The sequence below is a fragment of the Eulemur rufifrons genome, chromosome 8 (assembly GCF_041146395.1).
Source record: "Eulemur rufifrons isolate Redbay chromosome 8, OSU_ERuf_1, whole genome shotgun sequence".
NCBI classification, from domain to species: Eukaryota; Metazoa; Chordata; class Mammalia; order Primates; family Lemuridae; genus Eulemur; species Eulemur rufifrons.
The window spans coordinates 12462332-12485867 of NC_090990.1; the positions used below are offsets into that span (position 1 = coordinate 12462332).

At 51.6% G+C, this 23536-nt stretch overlaps 1 protein-coding gene across 3 annotated transcripts in view; it reads right to left on the reverse strand.

Moving 5' to 3' along the window:
- Positions 1 to 23536, reverse strand: part of TMCO4 (transmembrane and coiled-coil domains 4) — a 93016-nt gene that overhangs the window by 4551 nt on the left and 64929 nt on the right. For all 3 annotated transcript variants that reach the window (XM_069479429.1, XM_069479431.1, XM_069479430.1), the window contains 2 exons: positions 9376 to 9493; positions 3205 to 3322 (listed from right to left, as the gene is read on the reverse strand). In XM_069479429.1, the coding sequence (XP_069335530.1) occupies positions 3205 to 3322; positions 9376 to 9493 (236 nt within the window). The remainder of the gene's footprint in view (positions 1 to 3204; positions 3323 to 9375; positions 9494 to 23536) is intronic.

Genomic DNA, 23536 nt, shown 5'->3' on the forward strand with positions numbered 1-23536 from the left:
GATGAAGATCTCAGCCCCTGCCCATCTCCCTGGCTGTCCTGATTGAAATCTGCCAGCTGCCCGGATCCGCACAGGCCGTCACGGAGTGGAGCAGCCTTCCTTGACTCCCCCTGCTGGGAGGGACCCGCCCTGGGGCTCCCCAGCCTCTGCGGACACCCTTGAGAGCAGTCAGTGACCCCGTCGTCACCTCCTGCTCAGCCGTTTATGTTCTCGGACAGACCGTGCGCTCAGCGAGAGCAGGGACCACCTCCAACTCCCCCTGCTCCCAAGGCCAGCCCTGCACGTCGGGGGGGCTCCACAGTTACTGGGTCCACACAGCTGCGGATGGGTCCCAGCACCTCCTGTTTCCTGCCTGTTACGACACTTCAACTTGCTCAAATGGAGGCTGCCACCGCCCACCTCTGCCTGCCCCGACAACTCCTTCCAAGCCCTTTGGGTTCCTTCACCTCTCGGGCCTCAGTTTCCTCATTTGCAAAATGGGGCTAATAAAGATACTATAGCATGTGAGTGGGCTGTGAGGATTCAGTGAGCGCATGCGTGTAACAGGCTTGTCGGCACAGGTGACAGGTCACCACCAGTGGCCACGGCGACGGATGAATGAGGGCAGCACAAAGGCAGTGGGTAAGAGCCCAGGTTCATCCGGCTCTACCGCTCACATGCTGTGGCACCTCCTGCTGCCTCAGTTTCCACATCTGCACAATGGGTTATTACGCCTCCATGGGACCGTCAAGAGGATCAAATGACATATCTGCAAAGCACGCAGCGCCCGCTTCGCATCAGCTACTGTTATTACAGAGCGTCCACCTTGTGCCAAGCCCTTTGCGAAGTTCCAGAAGCCAGCTGGCATCTCCTCTGGGACATGAAGAGTCTTGCCCTGGGCCGGGCCTCTGCCCCCCAGAAGCCTCATGAGTTGGCCCCTGGGGTGGCGAATCCCCCACCTGCTGCGACCCCATCCCCACGAGGGAGACTGAAGGGCACGAGGGCAGCTTCATTCGCCCCAGAGATGCCCCCTGCCTGCGACAGGGCCAGCCCCGTGGGGTGCCCCCGAAGGGCCCTGCCACGTCGTTGGTCCAGCCGGGAGAAGACAGGTGCTGCGGGTCTCTGCTCAGAGCAGAGGGCGACCAGCTCTCCCCGACAGCAGTAATGGAAACTCTGCCAGCGTTCTCAGGGAAAACAGGGGGGCAGCAGAGGCCGTGCTAATTAGCTCTAATTGCCAGGGACGAAAGCGCTGCTCTGCGCTGTGCTCCTAACGCGGTAAAGAGCTGTCATCAGGCAGGAGCTGGGAAGCTGCCACCGAGACAGGCTGAGGAAGGAGAGAAGTCTGGGGAGCCGCTGGTGGCAGGGACGGGAACGTGGACAGCACAGGCTGTGGACCTGGGGTCAGAGTTTGGATTTATGACTCTCTGGCTATGAGTCCATTCTCTCAAGCCTCAGTTTTCCAGTCTGTGACTTGGGGATGCTTAACATCTGCCAGGTGGGGTGGGTGTGAGGTTTACATCGTATGAGCCAAGAGTATCGGGGATAAAGATGGTCCGAAAGGCTTTCTGTGACTCTAGGCACAGTCTTTCCAGTGACGACTCTAACCAGGAGCAATCGGTTTCACGAATGGATGAGTCTAGAAACCCCTCTTATCCTTGGGCCTACACCAGTCCCCAAAGCTTCCAGTTAGGAAGGCACAGGGTGGCTTGATGTGTGTTCCCTGAGTAGATGAGGACTTGTGTGTTAGGGTCCTGGGAATCTGGGAGGTGAAGACAGAAAAGGGGATGAATTGGCTCCAGGACCTGATATCAGGTGGAGTGACAGGCCCAGGTGATCTCCAGGCAGGGACGTGGTCTGTGGACTTCAGGGGCAGCAGTGCCTGGTGAAGTTTTGGTTTCATGTTTTTTGTGCAATAATTCCCCTATGTCATCCAATGCCTGGTCAAGTCTCAACGAACATGCTGCCCAGATCGCGCCAGGCTGGGGCACGTATCGGGGTCAAGGAGCCCCGCTTTATCTGCCACCAGGGCGCAGTCGGGGGGCGGTCAGCTGCTGATGCTCAAGGGAGAAGCCAGAGCCCTTCAGAGGCCGCGCGAGCCGGGGGGGTTTCAGACGCGCAGGGAAGGGTCTGGTCTGTCTACTGTTACGCAGAAGCTGGGTTACGCTCGGGTAGCCCTTGGCGCTTCATACCAATAACTGGAAACCAAAGATCTCACTGGCTGAAGTGGGCTTGTGGCTGTCCCTGTGGCTTACTGCCCTTCCCCGCCTAGTGTGGGGCACTCTCCCACCGCTTCTCGTATCTCCCCGAGCGGGGGCTGCATCCATCGGCTTCAGACCTGGGATTGAGTCCTGCTCTGCCATGTTCCAGTGGTGTGACCCTGGGCAAGCCCCTCAGCCCACCAACCTCAGTGTCCTCATCTGTACAGTGGGGACAGTAATGCCTGTGCAAGGCTTAGGGCAGAGCCATGCAGAGTCCACATGTGGAGCTATTAACTCCCTGTGACAGGCGTGTGGCAGGTTCCTTCAGGCCTAAAGGCGGATCTAGAAACTCAAGCTGAGTGTGTGTGGCTGCCCAGCAGGCCCCCGCCCACCCCATTCCCAGCAAGGACTCTGCCACCTGCCCCTGCAGCCCAGCCCAGTGTTTGCAGGAGAACCCTCGGGAGCACGTTTAAAATGCAGACTCGTCGGCTGTGCCCCTAGAGGCTGATGCGGACCATCTGGGCTGGAGGGCCCTGGGCTCTGCATTCCAACCTTTCCCCGCCTGGCCTGGAGCCCTCCACCTGCATCCTGTGTGCTCTGTGTGTTTCTGGGAGAAGCAGGTGGTCCCGACCAGTGATCTGGGAGGGGGGTTGAAGCGCAGCCTTCAGGGGAGGACTGCAGGCTGGGGGCAGGGTGGCAATGTGGGGGCAAGAGCGTGGGCTCTGGAGGTTCCCATCCAGTCCTGTTAATTGCTAGTTGTGTGATAGGAACATTTTTAAGCCTCGGTTTCCTAATCTGTGGAATGGGGACAATAGTGCCTACCCCAGAGGCCGTGTGAGGATTAGAGATGGTGTGTGCAAAGGGCCCGGGGACAAGGCCCCGCCCAAGGAAGGTGCCTGGTAGAAAGGAGCTGCCTCTTCTCCACCCTCTCTGGGGTGGACCGGGCTGGGGCCAGGGGTAACCAAGTCCCGCCCCGCCCCTCACCCTGGGCAAACGCAGAGCCCTGGGGGGACAGGCCGATACTCACCACCGAGGACAGGTCCACGTTCTCCACCCTCCTGTCCTGCAGCAGCACGGGCTGCAGGCCGGCGACGCGGAGCTGCACGGAGGACGTGCGGTACACGAAGCTCAGCAGCCAGTCTCCCCTGTGGAGAAGGGAGCCAACGTCAGCCTCGGGACGGCAGAGGACGGGACAGGACAGGACAGGCCCAGGCTGCCTCCGGGGGAAGCCTGGAGGGACTGGAGCTTCTGCTGGATACCGGGGCCCCTGACTGCCCCGTGGAGGAACGATGGTGGGAGCAGCAGCAGCTGGCGCTTTCGGAGCCTGGCCGGGGTGCCAGGCGTGTGCCCAGGGCTTTGCACAAGTGCCACGGCAGCTCCACGAAGGCTGTCTGCTTTGTTCCCTGCTGGGTGTCCAGTGCCAAGAACAGGGTCTGGCATGCAATCGAGGATATCTGTTGAGTGAATGAATGAATGAATGAAGAAGCTGGATGAAGTTCTCGACAAGTCAGTGCGTTGCTCAGGAGAGCTCTCCTAGCTTGGGAGAGGGGCTGGGCCAGGGCTCCCTGGGAAAAGCGAGAAAGGAAGGGTGGGGAGTCGGGTCCTCCTGGGGGGAGGGGTGGAACTCTGGGGCCTGGGTGGCCCATCTGTGGCTGGAGGGACCAGCTCTGCTTTCTGAGGACAGGCCCGGCCCAGCCTGCAGGTCCTCCCTGCCCCCAGCCATCCTGGGGGAGGGGAAGGGTGGTTGCCCAGGCAGGTCACAGTCCGGGGACACTCCTCCACTTTCGTGGGTGCTGTTAACACCACTCCCCGCACCCTCCCCCAGCCAAACACACCCCCTACACTGTCCAGAGAAAATAACCCAACTCTCTGCTGTCCGTTCTTCAGGTGCCATGAGCACCGGCCACAGAGCACATGGTCTGAGGGGCCCACCAGGCAGCCTTCCCTCTCCAAGCCCTGGACTTTGGGGTGAAGCCGGGCCAGCCGAGGGCCTCTTGTGGGCAGGGGCCTCCCTGCTCCTTCTACCAGCTCCTCACCACGTGGATCTGGAGCAGGGCCCACAGGGTGGCCTCTTGTCCCTGCGCTACAAGGAGTCCCGCTGGGAACTCAAAACGAACCCTCTCGCCACGGAGTGAGACAGGCCTGAGGTCACACCTGGCTCTGCTGTGGGACCCTGGGCGAGTCACTTCCCCTCTCTGAGCTTCAGTTCTGCTGGGGTGCAACAGGGAGCAGCGCTACTCACCCCAGCTAGCTTCCAGAAGGTTCACAGAAAGCCCAAGTAAGTGAATGAATTTGCAGAGCTTTATCAACATAAATTACACATTTATAAATGTGTAGTTTGGTCACGTTGGCCTGAATTCCCTTCCCTCTCACTCCCCCCACCGCCATGTTTAAGGATGTTCACAGCAATGACGAGGCCTTTGGAGGCCAAGAAGCTGGAGCCCTGGCTGGTGCTTGATTTAACCAAGGAGACACAGTTGCTGTTTGGTCTATATGCGCCCTCCCCCCTTCCCTTTCTTCCTGCTCCTTTTCCTCCTCCTCCTTTCCGTCTATAGAGGGATGGCCCAGGGCCTCATAAAATAACCGAAAACCAAGCAATTAGCCTCAGGTGCTCATCAGAACAGATGGGTTTAATAAGATCTTGCTGCTTCCACGCTGCACACATGCAATTTTAATACGTTCCCTTTGCTGTTTATAAAAAGTACCAAAAAAATCATCTGTTATGTGAATATGCCCAGCAATAAATACTATAGCTACTATCATTTATCGGGCACCTACTAAGTGCCAGCCCTTTTGCTTCATAATGTCATTTAATCTTCCCAGAGCCCCTGAGCAGGAGGAACTATTATTCCTATTTTATTGGCAGAGACATTGAGATTCAGGGAAGCTGTTTGCCCAAAGCCACCCAAAAGATAAACGGCAGGGCCAAGACTTTAACCCAGGACCGTTGGACATCAAAGTCTTTGTCCATTCTTTTTTGTTTTTCTTCTTCTAAACACTATGCTTATTTTATTTACTTTTTTTGAGATGGGGTCTTGCTATGTTGTCCAGGCTGGACTCCAACTCCTGGGCTCAAGCTATCCTCCTGCCTCAGCCTCCCCAGTAGCTGGAACTATAGGTGTGTGCCACTATGCCCCACCAAAACTATTCTTACTTTAAAAACAAAATCAAATCAAAGTCTCTGTTATAACCTATTTCCAATCTCTGCCCACTCCTTAGGGGCGGCCACTCTTATGTTTGCCATGGTTCTTCTATACCTCACTGTACACTTATGGACATACACAGGTACATACATGCATATGCAGAATTTTCTCCCTCCTAAATGGGATCATAGTATAAACTGTTGCATTTGCTTTTTTTCACTTTAAATTTTCCCTATTTATGGCCATTTTTGGTTGTTTTAAATTTTTCATTATAAATGAAGCTGCAGTGATCTCTTTTGTACATCCTGCATTGCTGTGTGAGTATCCTGTATTGTAGAATCTTAGAAGTCAAAATTTGTGGGGTCAGAAAATAGGCACATTAAAAAAAAATTTTTTTTTGCATCCCCCCTGCCCCCGAGCTACTGGGGACCTTACATTAAAAATTTTGACAGATACTGCCAATTGTCCCCTGAAAGGATTTACTAAATTCAGCCACCACCAACAGTGTTTGATGCTGACCATTTCTCCAAATCTTCACCAACACTAAATGTTATTTATGTTTCAAATTTTTGATAATCTGATGGGTGATAAATAGTATCTTACTGATTTTACTTATTGCATTTATTTCATTGATGATGAGGTTGGGCATCTTTTCAAAAGTTTATTGACGATTTGTATTTATCCTATGAGTTTGTGTGGAGATATCCTTTGGTCATTTCTTAGATTTTTTTCTTATTTATTTGTATGAGCTCTTTATATATTATGGCTCTTTGTCGTTTCTGTTGCTGTTCTTTCCACCATGTCCCAATTTTAAGCACTAAGTTTAGAGTATGAGTGATAGAGCCTAACTGATTGGCTGAACTCCTGTGTCCTACTAATGCCCTCTATTCACGGCTAAACCCATCTTTAGCTTTGAACTACTGAGCTACTATTTCTGTGGGCTAAATCATTTGAATGATAAAGACTTTCCAAATCAATTCCATTTAGTTTTGGATGGTTGAGCTTAGATCAAAATTAAAGTTAACCGACCTCATCTGAGTATACACTAATTGCTAGCAAGGGGAGGAAGCTAGCAGAAAAATGTCATCTGGGACGAAAATTTTACTGTGTATGATTCAAACTATAGATCAGCCACTCACAGACTGGTGTGTCGGTAGTGCTGAAAACTCTCGACAAATAAGATCTGAATGCAAACTCCAGAAGGGCAGAGATTTCCATCTGTCTTGTTCAATGTCAGGGAGAATAGAGGGATAGAGGGAGACAGTTCTGGTTTGGAGAAGACTAAAGAAGTCCCCAGTGCCTGGCACTTGACAGGCACTCAGTGAAGACCTGCTGAATGAAAGTAGTTTTAAAAACTCAAATAGCCTATAAAATTGTGTCCTGGACGGGAGGAAAACTCTCGCAGAGGCCCATTAGTCTCATACAGAGTAATCAGACTGGCTTGACATAAACATTCTGGTTCTGCCATGACCTTGGGCAGGTGACTTAACCTCTCTGAGCCTCAGTTTCCTCACCTGTAAAGTGGGATTAGTAATACCATAGGATTTAGGGGAAGATTGAAGGAGATAATTACAACAAAAGATGGGGTCTGGCGGGTGGTAAAAGTCTAATACTCATTATACCCCTCCCACCATTGCTGCATTATTGCATTTTTAGATTTTTAAAAAATAATTGTGTTTCCATACGTGTCCTTTCTGTTAGACATGGGCTTCTCTCATCTTGTCCATCTTGTATTCTCATGCCCAGCATAAGCACTCAGGCACATAGTTCATTGGATGCTTTTTTTTTTTTTTTTTTTTTTGAGACAGGGTCTAGCTCTCATCACAGCTCACTGCAGCCTCCAACTCCTGGGCTCAGCCTTCCTAGTAGCTGGGACTACAGGTGCACACTGCCGAGCCTGGCTAATTTTTCTGTTTTTTGTAGAGATGGGGGTCTACACTCTTGCTCAGGCTGGTCCCGAACTCCTGGCCTCAAGCGATCCTCCCACCTTGGCCTCCCAGAGTGCTAGGATTATGGGTGTGAGCCACCGTGTCCAACCTGTTGGATGCTTTTGAGTTGCCCCTGACCTCAGGCTGGAAGCTCTTCCTCCTCCCATCCTGAAATACGTTCCTCAGAATTGGGAACCCAGGGCTTTTTTGTTTCTCTGCTTTTTTCCCTTCAAACGATTCCACCTGTCCATCCTTCTGGCTTCAGCTGTCGCCCAGGAGCCGATGAGCTCATGGTCCTTGCTCCGGTTCTAATTTCCCTCTGAGTTCTAGCGCTGCCTTTCCAGCGCCTGCTGCAAAATCCATGCTCATCGCTCAAAAGAATCGGCTGCTTCCCCTCCAAGTTCTTCCTCCTTATTTTTTTTCAATTGTTACTTTTAAAGGTGTGTTAATGGAGCCACTCACCTCCCATCAAAGCCCTGGCGTCATTTTTTCTGCCTTTTTCTTTTTTGCCTTCCTACAACTAATCAGCCAACTTTACTGTTTCTTAAACTCCAAATGTGTCCTTTGGATCTGGGCTTAGAATGTCACCTTCTCTGGGAGAACTGGTCAGCATCCTGTGCTTTTGTGGCAATGACTCCAAAATTATAGTTCACTTATCCACAATCCTTCGGGGCCTATTGTGTTTCAGAATCCATAATATTTTGGATATTACAAAGGTAATGCTGCTTGTAGCCGACATATCACAAGATATTCCTGCAAGGTTTGGGGTGCTGTCCCCCAGTCACTCAGCCATCAGCACAGGGGGACAAGTGAAGCCCATAATTGTCTCTCATCAGCTCAGGCCAAGTCTGTCACTACCTGAGTTTGCATTATACCTGGAGAAAAGAATCTTTGGTTTACTTTATTTTTGTTTTAGAGATGGAGTCTCACTATGTTGCCCAGGCCATACTCAAACTCCTGGGCTCTAGCGATCCTCCTGCCTCAGCCCCCACCCCGAGGAGCTGGGACTACAGGCGCGGTTTTCAGAGCTCTTGGATCTTGGTGTCACTGACAAGCTCTTGTACGCCTGCTGGAGTTGTCTGTTCTCCTGCCTGTCTTCCCTGCTGGATGTCACGATTCACGAGGCTGGGGCTGGGGCTTGTTGGCCCACCACAGTGCCTGGCACGAGGTTGGTGCTCACTGAGTTTGCTGAATGACTATCCCAAGTGCTTGATGGTGATGATAAAAAAAAATGATAACATCACCTGTCACTCACAGGGCATGTATGTGCCATGTGCAACTCTGTAGTTCAACCATCATCACGAGCCTGGGGACAGTTGCTACTATTATCTGTCCTTTACTGATGGAGAAACTGAGGCAGGCATTAGGACCCTGGTCCCTGTGATTCCAAATCATGCACTCTTAAACACTGTCACCCTGTCCTTGGCTTCATCCAGAGGCTGAACAGATGGGCATCTTCTCAGGCTGATCCCCTGAGGGCTCGTGGCGGGCTTCGCCCTCCCTCCTTCCCCAAAGTCTGGGTGGCAGCGTTGGCCGACATCCCGCAAGTCCTCCTTCTCAACCCCAAACGAGACTTGCTTCCTTTCCAGCCCCACAGCGATTGGCCTTCGCAGGCCCCCACACGTGCTGGAGGGTCCGTCGCCCCGTTTGGGCACTGGCTCCCCCACACAGTCAGCTTCCTGCTCTATCGCCCTGTCCCCGCCTCGGGCAGCGCTCAGACAGCTCAGCCTGGACCCGCTTCCCCCACCGCCAAAGATGAACATACGCGCTCTTTAGTCCCTGCTTTAAGACCTCCCTGTGGGCCCATCTTTGTTTTTCAGTCTGTGTCCCACTCGCCCACGTCCCTCACCCAGCTCCAGTCGAGCAGAGCTCGCCCTGCAAGCTGCTCCCAGCCTGACACGGGACGTCCTTTGCGGGATCTGCCCCTGATGTCCATCACGCTACGGGCACCGACGCCTCCCAGATCAGAACACGTGGCCTGGCCTTGCTCCTGACAGGGCCATGCTGACCGGTTCCTGGGATCTTCCAGGACAGGCCTCAGAGATGTGCCCCCCACTCCAGGGCTCAGGCACACTAGGTGTGCGGTAAGTGTAGTCACCTCCCCACTGGCGTGAGGTTTGCACAGACCTGCAGTAGCCATTGATGATCCTCCCGGACACCACCTTCCGGAAGGGCTCCCAGTGCTTGGCTTCTCCTTCCACGGGCGCACCCAGCAGGACGACATCCTCGATGATCCCCTGGCAATCTGGACAAAGAACCCAGAAAAGGCTGTCAGTGCCCCTGGCCACAGTGGGTCCTGGGAGGGACTCTCCAGCAGTGGAGGACACAGGTGTCACACACATACACATGCATGCACACGTGAACACAGACACACACATGCAAATGCCTACACGGGCACGCACAGTAATGGGGCCTTCTGCGTATTGAGCTCCAGGCCCTGGGTCAAGCCCCTGGTGTGCCTGATCTATTCCTTCAAGCATCATTCTCCCCATTTTGGAGGTAAGAAAAACCAAAGGCATCTGCCAGATCACATGGCTGGCAAGTGACACAGCCCAGGTTGGAACCCAGGTCTCTTTCCACCAACCACGAAGCTCACACCAGCCGAGGACTCGATTCCTTTAGAAGGGACTAACAGGCCCTGTACCAGCGCACATGCCAGGCGGGAGCGCCTTCCTCTGCAACAGGTTCCCGGGGTCTGTGCAGCCTGGTGCCAAGACAGGGATGAGGAGGACATGGGACGAATGGGTCCCGGGGCAGGGAGCGTCAGCTGCACTGATCTAAGGGTTCAGAAATATTTCAGGCCACGGCTATTCAACGTGCAGCCTGTTTGTCCTGTAAGGACAGAAACAGAGGTGCAGCATGTCTTTTATCTTGCAGACTGGAAACCATAGCTGGATGGGTGTGCAGAACAGGCTTGGGCAACACTGCTCTAGACAAATGGGAGGTGCACACGCACCCCCTCACCCAGACACTGTCCCCTCCCTCTGCTTTCTCTTCTTGTCACCTGTCATTGTTTATCATTTGTCTCCTCCCCTAACGTTGAGGCTCAGTGAGGGCAGGTGCTCTAGCTGCCTTACCCACAGCTGGGTGGCAGGGCCCCGCTGTGCCTGGTACAGAGTTGATGCTCAATAAAGATTTGAACGAATGAATGAATAAGGGAGTGAATAAACTTCTGTCCACCAGGAAAGCCAGTGTATGGGCTTTGACACTGGTTCAAATCCCAGCTGAGCCACTTCTGAGCTATGTGACTTGGGCCAAGTCATGTAACTTCTCTGAGCCTAAAAGAAGACAAAGATACTGGCCTCATAGGGTCTTTATGAGGATTAAGTCATGGTGTGGGAAAAACCTCAGCACGGTGACCGCCCAGTGGAAGTGGGCATGCCCCCCGCCCTGGCCCCCCCACTCCCTGTCCCCGCCTGTGGCTCTTTCCTTAGGATCCTGAGTCCCCTCACATCTGGGGACCTGCACACTCAGTTCATTCCTGGGGAATGTGCCCAGCTCTCAGCTCTCTTGCTGAGTGACACAGGGCAGGTGGCCTCCTCTCTCTGCGTTCTGGTTTCTAACCAGAGCGCTTCCAGCTGCTGTCCATCTGGGCTCCCGTGTCAGAGTTTGTCGGAATAAAGGGTTCCAGGCTAGCAGGAGTTTGAGGACCCCTATAGTACCAAGCTTCCTGAGCTCTCCTCTGGTGCCGACGTTCAAAGATTCAGTGGCACAGAATTCTGGTTTCACTCCTTTTGCTTCCAGGGAGATGATAATCTGGCAGAAGGATTTAACATTTCAGTGAACTGACGGTTTGTGCGGAGTGGCAAGGATGGCTCAGACACCCCTCGTGAAAGGGATGTTTCACGTGCGTATGTTGTTGGCAAGGCTGTCTCTGAAAGTAGAGATCAGTTTCTTTCCAACCCCTTCTCTCGGGAGAGGACGAAACAGGCTCAGAGAGGCTTGCCCAAGGTCACACAGCCAGTGAGATTAAGTCTGGGACCAGAACTCAGACTACAGGCGAGCTCCCAGTCCCCGGGGCGTTCTCTCTGCTGTTTGCAGTAACAACACACACAGGGGTCACCTGTGGCTTATTGCTGTTCCCGGAGTGTCAAATGGCTGTGAACCCAGGGCTGACCACTGAGCCCAACGCTGGGGGCTGGCTGTTCAGGGGGCCTTCTCTGCCCAACAGAGTCCCACCTCGTGGAGGAGCTGGGGGCTGCTTTGCAGCGCCTGGAGGGCGGGGACCCCTTGTGGCCAGAAGTGGTAATAGCAGCACTCCTGGGCGACCGTTAGGGTCAGTGGAAAGCAGTCAGGAAAACCAAAAAAGGTAGTTAGTTGCCCGTGACCTTAAACTGAGACTAGTAGCTGAATCTCATGGAACATTCCAGAGTGCAGCCAAACCAAGCCAGGGTGGGCAGTGAGCTGGCTTCTGTCTTATCAGGTCTCCCCTTTCCATCCTCAGGCTGTTGCCATGCCCAATGTGCTCTCTGCGTGGCTGCAGCCTGGAGTAGCCACGAGGCCAGCGCTCAGTGACGTGCAGGCGTGAGCTCGGGGAGCTTAGCAAGAATCACCTTAGACCCACCCGAGGTGGAACCATGGGTGGGTGGTCAGAGCCCAGTACCACCTGCTGCCCCTGGCATGGGAGGCGCAGGACGGGAAACCTGTGTTAGGACACAGACACTGCTGGCTACTATAGTCGCAGCTGGAAAGGAAAAAATGTCAAAGTCCACTGTTCGGTTCCCAAACCATATAATACCAGAAGATTTCAGCCTTCTAGATAAAATACAAAAAATCCTCACTCAGGTACCACTTTTAGTGTCACGCAGGCCCTTTCCACGGGGACAGACGATCCCTCGATCGTGATGTGGGCTCAGGGTAGGATGCCCCCACTGCTCAAGACCAACAAAAGAAACTGGAACTGGGCTGGGCGCGGTGGCTCATGCCTGTAATCCTAGCACTCTGGGAGGCCGAGGCGGGTGGATCGTTTGAGCTCAGGAGTTCGAGACCAGCCTGAGCAAGAGACCCAGTCTCTACTAGAAAACAGAAAGAAATTAGCTGGTAACTAAACATATATAGAAAAAATTAGCCGGGCATGGTGGCGCATGCCTGTAGTCCCAGCTACTTGGGAAGCTGAGGCAGGAGGATTGCTTAAGCCCAGGAGTTTGAGGTTGCTGTGAGCGAGGCTGACGCCACGGCACTCTAGCCCAGGCAATAGAGACTCTGTCTCAAAAAAAAAAAAAAGAAAAGAAAAAGAAAAACAAACAACAAACTGGAACTGAACATTTTAATAATAATTAATGTGAGACGACCTGCTTCTCTTTTTGCTGCAGGGACAATGAATGTTTCCTAAAACATGTTTGGGGTTTATTCCTCCTGCTACCATCAGCATTTCGTCTTTTGAATTCTTAAGGTGTTGAGTTAGTCCTACAGCTTAGCGATGTTCAGACTTTTTATGTAAAAAAGGGCAGGGATCATCTTCAAGTTCGGAAGTCACAGACACATACAGCTTTAATGCTTGCTTCTCATTTTTTAAACAGTTCTCTAGATGTTATTAATACCCTACTGTTACTGTCAGAGCTGGAGGCCTTTCATCCTGTTATAACTTTAGCATTAAGGCGGCTCCAAACCTCCGGTAGTTAAAAATGAAAAGCTCTACCAGGCACGTTGTTACCCGCCCCCCCCACCCTTAGAACTTTTTTGCCATTCACACGTGCCGTGAAAAACATTTCTTTCCAACACTCTTTGCTCTACCTCTTATTTCTATTCTTAAAATGGGAGCCAAAGCGATCTTTTTAAAGTATAAGTCATAAGCATGAAGTGTCTTTTTGGGGTGATGGAAATATTCTAAAATTGGGTGATGGCTGCACAACTCTGTGCATTTCCTAAAAATCGTGGAATTATATACTTAAAATGGGTGGATCTTATGGTACGTAAATTATACTGCAGTAAAGTCAAATCATGTCACCCCTGTGCTGAAAACCCTCCTGGGCGGACCCGTCTCTCATGGAGTCAAGATCAAAGTCATTGCAGTGGCCCCTGAAGCCCTATATGACCATCTCCACTCTTCCCCTGCTCCAGCCACACTGGCCTTGCTGTTCCAGAACACGTCAGGCCTTTGCCATTGCTGTTCCCTCGTGCTGAAGGCTTTCCTCCCAGACACCCATACCTCCCTCCCGTACCCCCCGACTCTGCTTCACTGTCACCCACAGGGGTAGGACAAGCAACCTCCCACCTGACCAGGTGCCCCATCCCCCTTCCCTGCTTTAATTTTCTCCATAGCACTTACCACTATCTGACTTCCTACCTATTTTTCTTCTTAAAATCTCATTGACAGTCTGTCTCCCACTAGAATGGAGGCACACAAGGGCGGGGATTATTGTCATTTGAGTTCACTCTTGAATCCCCAGAGCCTGGAACAGTGCCTGGCATCGATGCGGTGCCCGAGAAACATTTGTGGAATGAATGAAAGAAAGCAATGAGACTCAGTGGTATGAACCTTCATGTTGAGAATAAATGCAAAGAGGGTTTTCTTTTCTTTGGTTCCTCTTGGCACAACTTCTTCCCAGCAGCTGTGGTTGGGGACCTCTGAAGACTGGATAAAAGCAAACGGAGAGTGCTAACTGCTGAAGGGACACGGAAGAGTATTGAACCACTGTTCTCAGCTCTGCAGTTGCTCGTTTCTAGAGCTCTGCTCTGGGAGACGGATGCTACTGTCAGTGACAGCAGGCTTCAGAGGGCAAGAAGAACCGACGATCCTTCCAGAAGCTAAAACCTCCTCCAGCCGCAGACAACGTGACTCGAAGGCTTGCGGGAACCCTCCCACGCAGTACCTAACACCGGCTGTAGTCCAGAATCCCTATCACGTAGCTTAGCTTACGTTATGAAGGCTCAGGGTCTCCGGATCTTTCAGCTGATTCAGGGCACATCTCAGGGGTGCCCCGTCTCTGGGGGCAAAGATGCAGAGTGACTCTGAGGGCCTAAGAAACCACACGGGCACTAACCGCTGTGGGCCAGCTAAATCCCTCGGATGTCTCACGAACCACGTGCCGTGACTTTAAGACTGTATGCAGGTGTTGTTGTGACTGGTAGACTTCCTGGATTCAGAGTAACTTGGCCATTACATATTTTCTCAATCAGGAGACTGAATGTGTGACCGCTACCATGTGTAGTCTGTGCAAATGTCTGCCATCAGAAAGGGTCCACGTGCTGAACAAGGTTGGGGACCGCTGGTCCAGTGGAAGTGGCACAAGAGAAGCCTGGGTTTGAATCCCGGTTTTGCCACTGTGGGAACTGAGGTCAGTTCTTTAATAACTTGGAGCTTCAGCTTCCTCGTCTGTCAAATGGAGAAAATGTGATGACACCGATGTCCCAGGGCCGGAGCCAGGTCACAGGTCACGTATACAGGGCAGTGTCTGGCACGTGGCTTGGTCGGCAGTGTCTGTTCCACAAAGACCACCAGCTTGGCAACCATGTGGAAATGGCGTGTATGAAATATTGTTTTTGGAGATGGCCTGGCCACCTACGGCCAATGTATCTGTCTCTAGCCAGCCACCAAGTGCAGGTACTGTTCTGGGAGCTCAGCAGTGGTGACGCCTGGCAGGTGGCAGCAGTGACAACCACCAATGGTCTCCTTTAGAGCAGAGCCTCTGCAGAGAAGCAGCCAAAGAGCTGTAAACTATGGTCAAACACTTCCTCATTTACTTTTCTCATTAAAAAATTTTTACTGTGGTCAATGCATACAACGTGAAATTTCCCGTCGTAACCGTTTTCGGTGCACAGTTCAGTAGCGTTCGGTACATTCATTGTTCTGCAACTATCCTCACTGGCTGTGATCAATCAGAATTTAGAGAGTTTAGTTTATATCGTGTCAACTGCTCTTTTTGAGCTTTCAGTGGTTCACACTGGACTCCTGAGATGGCGCTTTTACCACCTGGCACTCACAGCAGCCTGGGATTATCTTAGTTTTTCAAAAAAAAAATCAAAATCAATAAAAATCAAGAGCTGGGGATGGACAGCTTCCTCGCAATAGCAAACTTCAGTTCACACTACAGCCTTGGTCTTGAAAATTGTGTATCACTTGAGTTTTTGTAAAATTAAACTCAAAACTAAAGTTAAAATGTTTTGAGGAGGATTGTGAGAATGTAAAAGAAGAAAGAAAAATATGAAAAAATAAATAAATAAATAAATAAAACGTACCAAGCGGGGCCAGCTCTTTCAAAGAGCCTCATGGAAAACCCTTTTGGACAGGGTGGGGCCCTTTGCCAGTGGGAGCCACCCCTCCTAGCTTTACCCTTCGTGTCCTGCCTTTTCCTTAAAGTAAGGCAAACCGTGCGGAGCTTCCTAGTCCCTCCAAACAGCCTCTCTTAGCTGTTACACCGGGATCTCATTCATCACACAGCTGGCCAGGCGACACGGCCCATCCCGCATGCCTTGCACGTTGGCAATAATAAGATTCTCCTGGGCCGCAAAGACCAAAGGACCGCAAGTTTGAGAAGCAAAAAAGGATTTTCCCTGTCCCGGCGGGGGTCCGTGTGTGCAGCGACTGATAAGGTGGGACTAAGGAGGGAATTATCCCCCAGCGGGGCCAGAAAGCAGACCTTGAAGGAAGTGACAGCAGCTGCACCCAGCACAGATGAAATCCACACGCACACAAACACACGCACACACACACACACACGCACATGATAAACACACGGTGGGGGGCAACAAAGGGGAGAGGGGGACAGAGAAAGGAGAAAGCGGGGCTTTGACTGTCCCCCCAACCCCCCAGTGGAATGACGTCCACACCGGAAAGAACTGCTTAAAGGAGCCCGTTTGGACATATTATCGGGATTAGGGATGGATTCTTTAAGGGAATGACTAAGCCTTCATCGCTCTCCTTTGGTTCTCATCTCTTTTATTTGGTCATGCACAGGGAGAGACTGTTAGTAGGTTCTGGGACGCTGAAAATTAATCTGCATGGCGTGATCCTCCTCATCCCCCGCCACCGCCCCCCCGGGGGACCAAAGCCAGGTTTGTCCGAGGATAAAGCAACTGGTGGACGCACCTGCAGTGCAGATTAATTTTCAAGAGGCAGTTTAGGGACTCAAGGGTCAGGATGCTGAAACGTATCTGTGCGAGCACACCGACAACCTCTTTTGCCTTGGTTTTATCTTGGAAACATCACGGCCAGTCGCGGTGGCCTAACTTCACAGGGGCAGGGAATGGAATTGGAGAGAGAGATTTTGCTGCAAAGGATTTTTTTTTTTAAACAAAGTTCTGGAATTCTATATCTTAATCCTTCTCTGCCTCTGCCTGTCCTTGATCGTCATCATCGTCACTGTAGCTGGCTTCAGGCTAGGATCAGGACAAAGCGCTTCACTCAGCCCCCACGGCCTGAGGACAGAGTCTTCCCTGACCCTGAACCTGGGACTCAGAGACACCTGTATCCAGCCCCCAAACCGGGGCTTGAGAGCAGAGCACCCACGGCCAGTCTCAAACTGTGGACTCAGAGACCCTCCCTTGACCCAGATCTGAGACCCACTTGTCTCCTGTGCTCAGCCCCTGAGCAGGGGCCTGGGGCGAGGCATTCTCAGACCCTGCACCAAAGCTTTTCCGAACCCCCACCCCAGCCTGGAACCCAGGTCAAGGCACTGCCAAATCTCAAACCCCAAACCCAAGTGTTCCCAGCCCCCATCTGGGTGGACGGGGGTATCCTGATTCATTGAACGCTTGGTCCCAGGTGATCCCAACCCTCACCAGTCCCACTTGCCTCCCTCCAGCTCTGCTTGGGATTTTGCCCCTTACCCTGATGTTCCGCAGTGTCCAGGACCAAGGGGTGGGTGGGGTGGGGGAGGCCCCAACTGGGGGTGGGACACATATATCAGTATTGCTGCTAATAAAGGCGGTTGCATTTCTCAAGCCAAAAAAGAAAAAAAAAAAAGACGAAGTGCTTTATCCATCTGTTCTTTCCTTTACTCCTCGCAGTGATCCCGGAGGAAAGCATGGCGACTCCCAGTTAGCGATGGGAGAGCCCAGGCTCAGAGACACCAAGTCGTCTGTCCAAGGTCACATAGGAAGTAGGTGGCATGGTGGGATTTTTGGTTGTTCCTAAATTTTCTCTCCTATTCTCCTGTTCTACTTCCCTTTGCAATCAAATATAATCTTGAACCAAAATGTAGGTCCTTTGGACAACTGTGACATCTTCCCAAATTGTTTAAAAACAGTGCACACACACCTGCAAAGATTAACATTTCCAATCTGGCTGATTCAGGAACTACGCTAGCAGGAAAATTTGCTAAAAGGTCAATATCCCGGCGCGTGGACCAGGCAAAGGGGCACACGACCTCTTGCTTTGGTGCTCTCCGGCACGTTTGCCAAATCAGAGGTGGGTGAAGAGATACTGCTAAGAAAAGAACAAAGGGCCGTGTGAAACGCGACATGCTTTCTAGTTTGGTGGAGAGTTATGCAATCAGCCCACACCCTGCCACATGAACTTGACATTTCCCGTCAGGAGGATGAATTTAACCGAATTAACAGACCTTAACAATACAGCTGCCAGTATGCTGAGGGTGCCAGCCAGTGCGGAACCAGAAGTTTCACTGCATCTGTGCATACAGGCAGCCCTCGCTGCATTGCGCCTCACTCTGCTGCACTTCACAGACACTCTGCTTTTCACGAATTGAAGGTTGGTGGTAACCCCGCCGCGAGCAAGCGTGTCGGCGCCATGTTACCGACAGCACGTGCTCACTTCGTGTCTCTATGTCTCACTTTGGTAGTTCTTGCAATATTTCAAATTTCATTATTATTATACCTGCGATGGTGCTGTGATCAGTGATCTTTGATGTGACTATTGTAATTGTTTGGGGCACCACACACTGGGCCCATATACGACAGTGAACTTGATTGATAAGTGTTGTGTGTTCTGACTGCTCCACTGACCAGCCCGTCCCTGTCCCCCTCCCCCTCCTCCAGTCTCCCTATTCCCTGAGTCACAACTATATTGGAATTAGGACAATAAATAGCCGTACAACGACCTCTAAGTGTTCAAGTGACAGGAAGAGCTGCATGTCTCACTTTAAATCGAAAGCTAGGAAGGATTAAGCTTAGTGAGGAAGGCACGCTGAGCTGAGACAGGCCCAAAGCTGGGCCTCTTACACCGAACAGTTAGCCAAGCTGAGAGCGCAAAGGAAAAGTTCTTGAAGGAAATTAAAAGTGCTACGCCAGTGAACACACAAATGATAGGAAAGTAAAACATGCTTACTGCTGACACGGAGAAAGTTTGAGTGGTCTGGATAGAAGATCAAACCAGTCGCGACACTCCCTTAGGCTGAACCCTAATCCAGAGCAAGGCCCTGACTCTCTTCCATTCTATGAAGGCTGAGAGAGGTGAGGAAGCTGCAGAAGAAAAGTCTGAAGCTAGCAGAGGTCGGTGCATGAGGTTTAAGGAAGGAAGCCGTCTCCATAACATAGAAGTGCAGGGTGAAGCAGCAAGTGCTGACGGAGAAGCTATGGCAAGTTATCCAGAAGATCCAGCTAAGACCATTGATGAAGGTGGCTGCACTGAACAACAGGTTTTCACTGTAGACGAAACAGTCTTCTCTTGGGAGAAGATGCCATCTAGGACCTTCATAGCTAGAGAGGAGAAGTCAGTGCCTGGCTTCAAAGGACAGGCTGACTCTTGTTAGGGGGCTAATGAAGCTGGTGACTTTAAGCTGAAACTAATGCTCATTTACCATTCTGGAAATCCTAGGTCCTTAAGAATTATGCTAACTCTATCTGTGTTGTCTAAATAGAACAATAAAGCCTGGATGACCGCACATCTGTTTACAGAATGGTTTACTGAATAGTTTAATCCCACGGTTGAGACCTACTGCTCAGAAAAAAAGATGCCTTTCAAAATACTACTGCTCATTCAAAGTGGACCTGGTCACCCAAGAGCGCTGATGGAGATGTACGAGGGGAAGGATGTTGTTTTCATGCCGCTAACACAACATCCACTCTGCAGCCTACAAATCCAGGAGTAATTTTAACTTTCAAGTTTTACTATTTAAGAAATACATTTCATAAGGCTATAGCTGCCAAGACAGTGATTCCTCTGATGGATCTGGGCTAAGTAAATTGAAAACCTTCTGGAAAGGATTCACCCTTTTAGAACATTTGTGACACAGAGGAGGAGGTTAAAATATCAACATTCACAGGAGTTTGGAAGCAGCAGATCCCAACCCTTATGGATGACGTTGAGGGGTTCAAGACTTCAGCGGAGGAAGGAACTGCGGATGTGGTGGAAACAGCACGAGGACTAGAATTAGACGTGGAGCCTGAAGATGTGACTGAATTGCTGCAATCTCACCATAAAACTTGAATGGATGAGGAGTTGCTTCTTAGGGATGAGAAAGAAAGCGGGTTTTTGAGACGGAATCTACTCCGGGCGAAGATGCTGTGAACACTGCTGAAATGACAACAGAGGACGCAGACCGTTGCCTACACTTGGTGGATAAAGCAGTGGCAGAGTGTGAGAGGACTGACTCCAGTTTGTAAAGACATTCTACTGTGAGCACAATGCTATCAAACAGGATCACATGCCACAGAGAAATCTTTTGTGGAAGGAAGAGTCAGTCGATGTGGCAAACTCCACTGCTGTGTTATTTTAAGAAATTGCCACAGTCACCCTCAACGTTCAGCAGCCACCACCCTCCTCAGTCAGCAGCCACCAGTGTTGAGGCAAGACCTTTCACTGTAAAAAGATAATGACTTGCTGAAGGCTCAGACGACTGTTGACATTTTTGAACAATAAAGTATTTTTTATTTATTTGAGACAGGGTCTCCCTCTGTTGCCCAGGCTGGAGTGCAGTGGCGTCACTACAGCCCACTGCAACCTCAAACTCCTGGGCTCAAGCGATCCTCCTGCCTCAGCCTCCCAAGTAGCCGGGACTACGGGTATGCACCACCACACCCTGCTAATTTTTTAATTTTTTGTAGAGATGGTGTCTCGCTCTTGCTCAGGCTGGCCTTGAACTCCTGGCCTCAAACAACCACCTGAGCCTCTCAAAGTGCTAGGATTACAGACGTGAGCCACCTCGCCCAGCCTGAACAATAAAGTATTTTTAAGTTATGTACATGGTTTTTCTCTAGATATAATGCTGTTGCACATTTAATAGACTACAGTAAAATGTAAGTATAGTTTTTTTTTCTTTTTTTAAGAGACAGGTTCTCACTCTGTCACCCAGGCTGGAGTGCAGTGGCACGATCACAGCTCACTGCCACCTCTAACCCCTGGGCTCAAGCCATCCTCCTGCCTCGGCCTCCTGAGTAGACGGGACTGTAGGTGTGCTGTTTTATTTTTAATGTCTTTATATTTTACTCTTTCTTTTATTTATGACAAGTAATACTGAGTGTCCATCTGAGGCAGAGCTGCATGAAGGTGACAGTGGTTGGGACGCCTGGCCCTACACCCACAGTGGTTATTATTAACCTGCTCACGGTCACCACCGCCCGGCGCCCACAGCCTCCGTTACGGTTTAGCAAGTCTGCATCCCCTTGCCTTTGATGTTCTCAGGACCAGAGTGCCAGGCTGACTTCCTGACAGCACTTCTATTTTAAAAAGTGGTCATATTTCAACCGGTAATTTACTTAATTTGACTCGAAAATTCTCTAGGTACAAGATAAGATTTTCCCATGTTTGCTTCCCTTACCCCCTTCCCAAGCTTTATAATCCTTTTTCCATTCCTGAAATAAACGCCCCACTGACTGCTGGTAAGAAATCAACAATTATCTCCGCCTTTATTAAGGCAGGGAGTACTAATAAAGCCACGGGTGGTGATACATGTTTATGACCAATTATGCTGGCTCCTGGCATGAACAGCCCTGCCAAACTGCAGAGCCCCGAGTGGCTGGCCAGCATCCTGCGTGTCTGAATGTCCCTGTGAGCTGTGAGCATGCGTGCGTGTCCGTGGGCCTCCTTCGCCTAGGCCCGGGTCCCCAGTAGGGTTTGCGGTGACTCCCGGAAGCCCAGGGGAAATGCAGTAGAATCAAGGCATGGACTTCGCCATCGCTCCTCCTCCTCTCTAGTAATGACGTTTCGGGTCAGCCACAAGCAGGGGCCTCCCGGGTCCCTTCAGGTGCTGCGGAATTCTCAAAACCTATTCCATCTATGAAAGAAAAAGGGGCCATATGACCCTGATTTTGTATAGATTTAGTCATTAAAAAACAGGCAACTTGTCACTAACGGGTTCCAGTTTTTATTTCTTTGTCTTGTCGTACAAGAAGCAAACCTCTGGTCAGACCATTTCTTCCTGACTTTTATCTGGGAGAAAAGGCCACTGAAACAACAGTGCGTGTCGGGCAGCTGCTGCCAGCAAGTGCAGCCGTGCTCGGACAGGCGCGGGGTCGGCTTTGCCAACAGGCGGGCAGGGCCCGACGCGCGTCCTGTGCCGCTTGGCTGTGGGGAAATGACCCAAGAACCCTAAACCTGTGCTGTTGGGAAGGTTCCATGGGATGACGTCCGGAGACACCTGTCACAGCAGGCGCTCAATACATACTAGTTCCCTCCCCTCCCTGTGTCTTTGATGCCTAACGAATGCTTGTCAAGTCAGATGAGAACAAGGATGTAACTGGTGACATGAACGTTTCTCAGGATGTAAGAGCAGCTGCGACTTCTGCACGAGCCCTCAGGGAAAGGCAGGGGACCCTCCCAGCAAGCGCCCTCTGGAAACCCCTCTGGGCCCGGCTTGGGGGAGCCCTGGCTGTTGGAGGCGCCCACAAACCCTTCTCCTCTGTGAAGCGCAACCCCCTCAAAGTCGCCACAAGGTGGTGCTGTGGCGACCACACGAGCTCCAGGTGTCTCCAAAGCTGGGCCCTACCCCAGTTCAAGGAATGCCACCCCTGTTAGGGAGGGAGCACCGCAAGGGGTGGCTGATCACACCCCGGAGTGCCCGCCCCTCCCTGGGGTCCCTGGGACGGAGCTATGGGAGGGGGACTCCAGACTTGCCCCTGCCGTTAATTCACTGTGCAGCCTGGGCCAGTCGGGTACACACGCAGCTATGAAATCAACAGGACAGATACGGGGTCAGTAGGAAGAAGCCTGGTGTGGGTGGGAGACGGGTTTGGGGCCTTCTCTTGGCTCCATTGCTTACAAGCTGTGTGACTATGAACAAACCTCCTGAGCTCTCTGAGCCTGTTCTCTTGAAAAACAGAGACAGCACCAGGTGCTGCCCCCAGCTGGCTGTGAGGACTGACGAGATATCACATGCACGGGCCCGACCTGAAAAAGACACCCTATCCTCTGTGTGGTGCAGGCCCTGTGCCCGGGCAGCCAAGGCCGGAGCCCCAGCCCTGGGGAAGCAGAGTGTGCGGGCAAAGAGGAACCAGGACTAGGGTCTGACCGGCCTGCAGGGAGGGGTGGCTGAAGGACGGGTGTTCAGGAACTGTGTTCAGAAGGGAGGCCCCTTCCCATCTGAGACTGCACCTGGTGGGGATGGAGTCTGCCTCACCACTGTCCCCTCCGTGCCCTGCACAGGCCCTGGTGCGTGGTAGGTCCCCAGCAGAAGTTTGCTGACTGATGGATAAATTAACTACATCAAGTGAAAATGCCACCACTGAAGATTCGAGGCAGAACCTGCTTCCAGGTCTCTGCTTTCAACGGGACAGGCGAGGCCCCTGCATTCCGCACCCTGTTTGTTCATCTCTCCAGCCTTACTTCTCTCAGTTTCCCGGCAGAAACCTCGGCTCGGGTCCCCAACCCTTCCCAGACCATTCACCTTCCTGCCGCAGGAACTTGGGTACTGCCAGTCCTGGGCCCTCAGGCCTCCTGCCCCCTCAAAGTGTCTCTAGGGTTACCTGCTCTTCAAAGCCTGCCTGAAGCCTTCCCTACCTTCTAGAAGGAAAGGCTCCTTCCTCTGAACTGCTGCAGCCCATAATGTCTAGGCTCTTGAGATGTAGCATTTGGTACTGTTATTTGCTGTTTTAAGGCTGGCATCTTATTTTCTTAACTAGATTATAGGCTCTCTGAGGGCAGCAAGCTGGTCAGAAGCGGCAGCATAAAAGAAGGGTTAACAGGAAACGGTTCAGAGTCAGACACACTGGGTTAAGAATCCCAGGTTTGCTAACTGCTGGCTGTGTGCCTTTGGACAAGTCACCTAACCTCCCTGGCCTTCGGGTTCCCCATCTTTAAAAATGGAAACTGCAACTGTTTCCAGGTGTCATAATGCCCACACCTTCCAAGGTGGCTGGGAAGAAGGTGGAGATGGATTCTGTTCCTACCTGGCACACAGCAGGTCCTCAACACACACCAGCTCCCTCCCTGTCCTTGGAACAATGGTTTCTTATT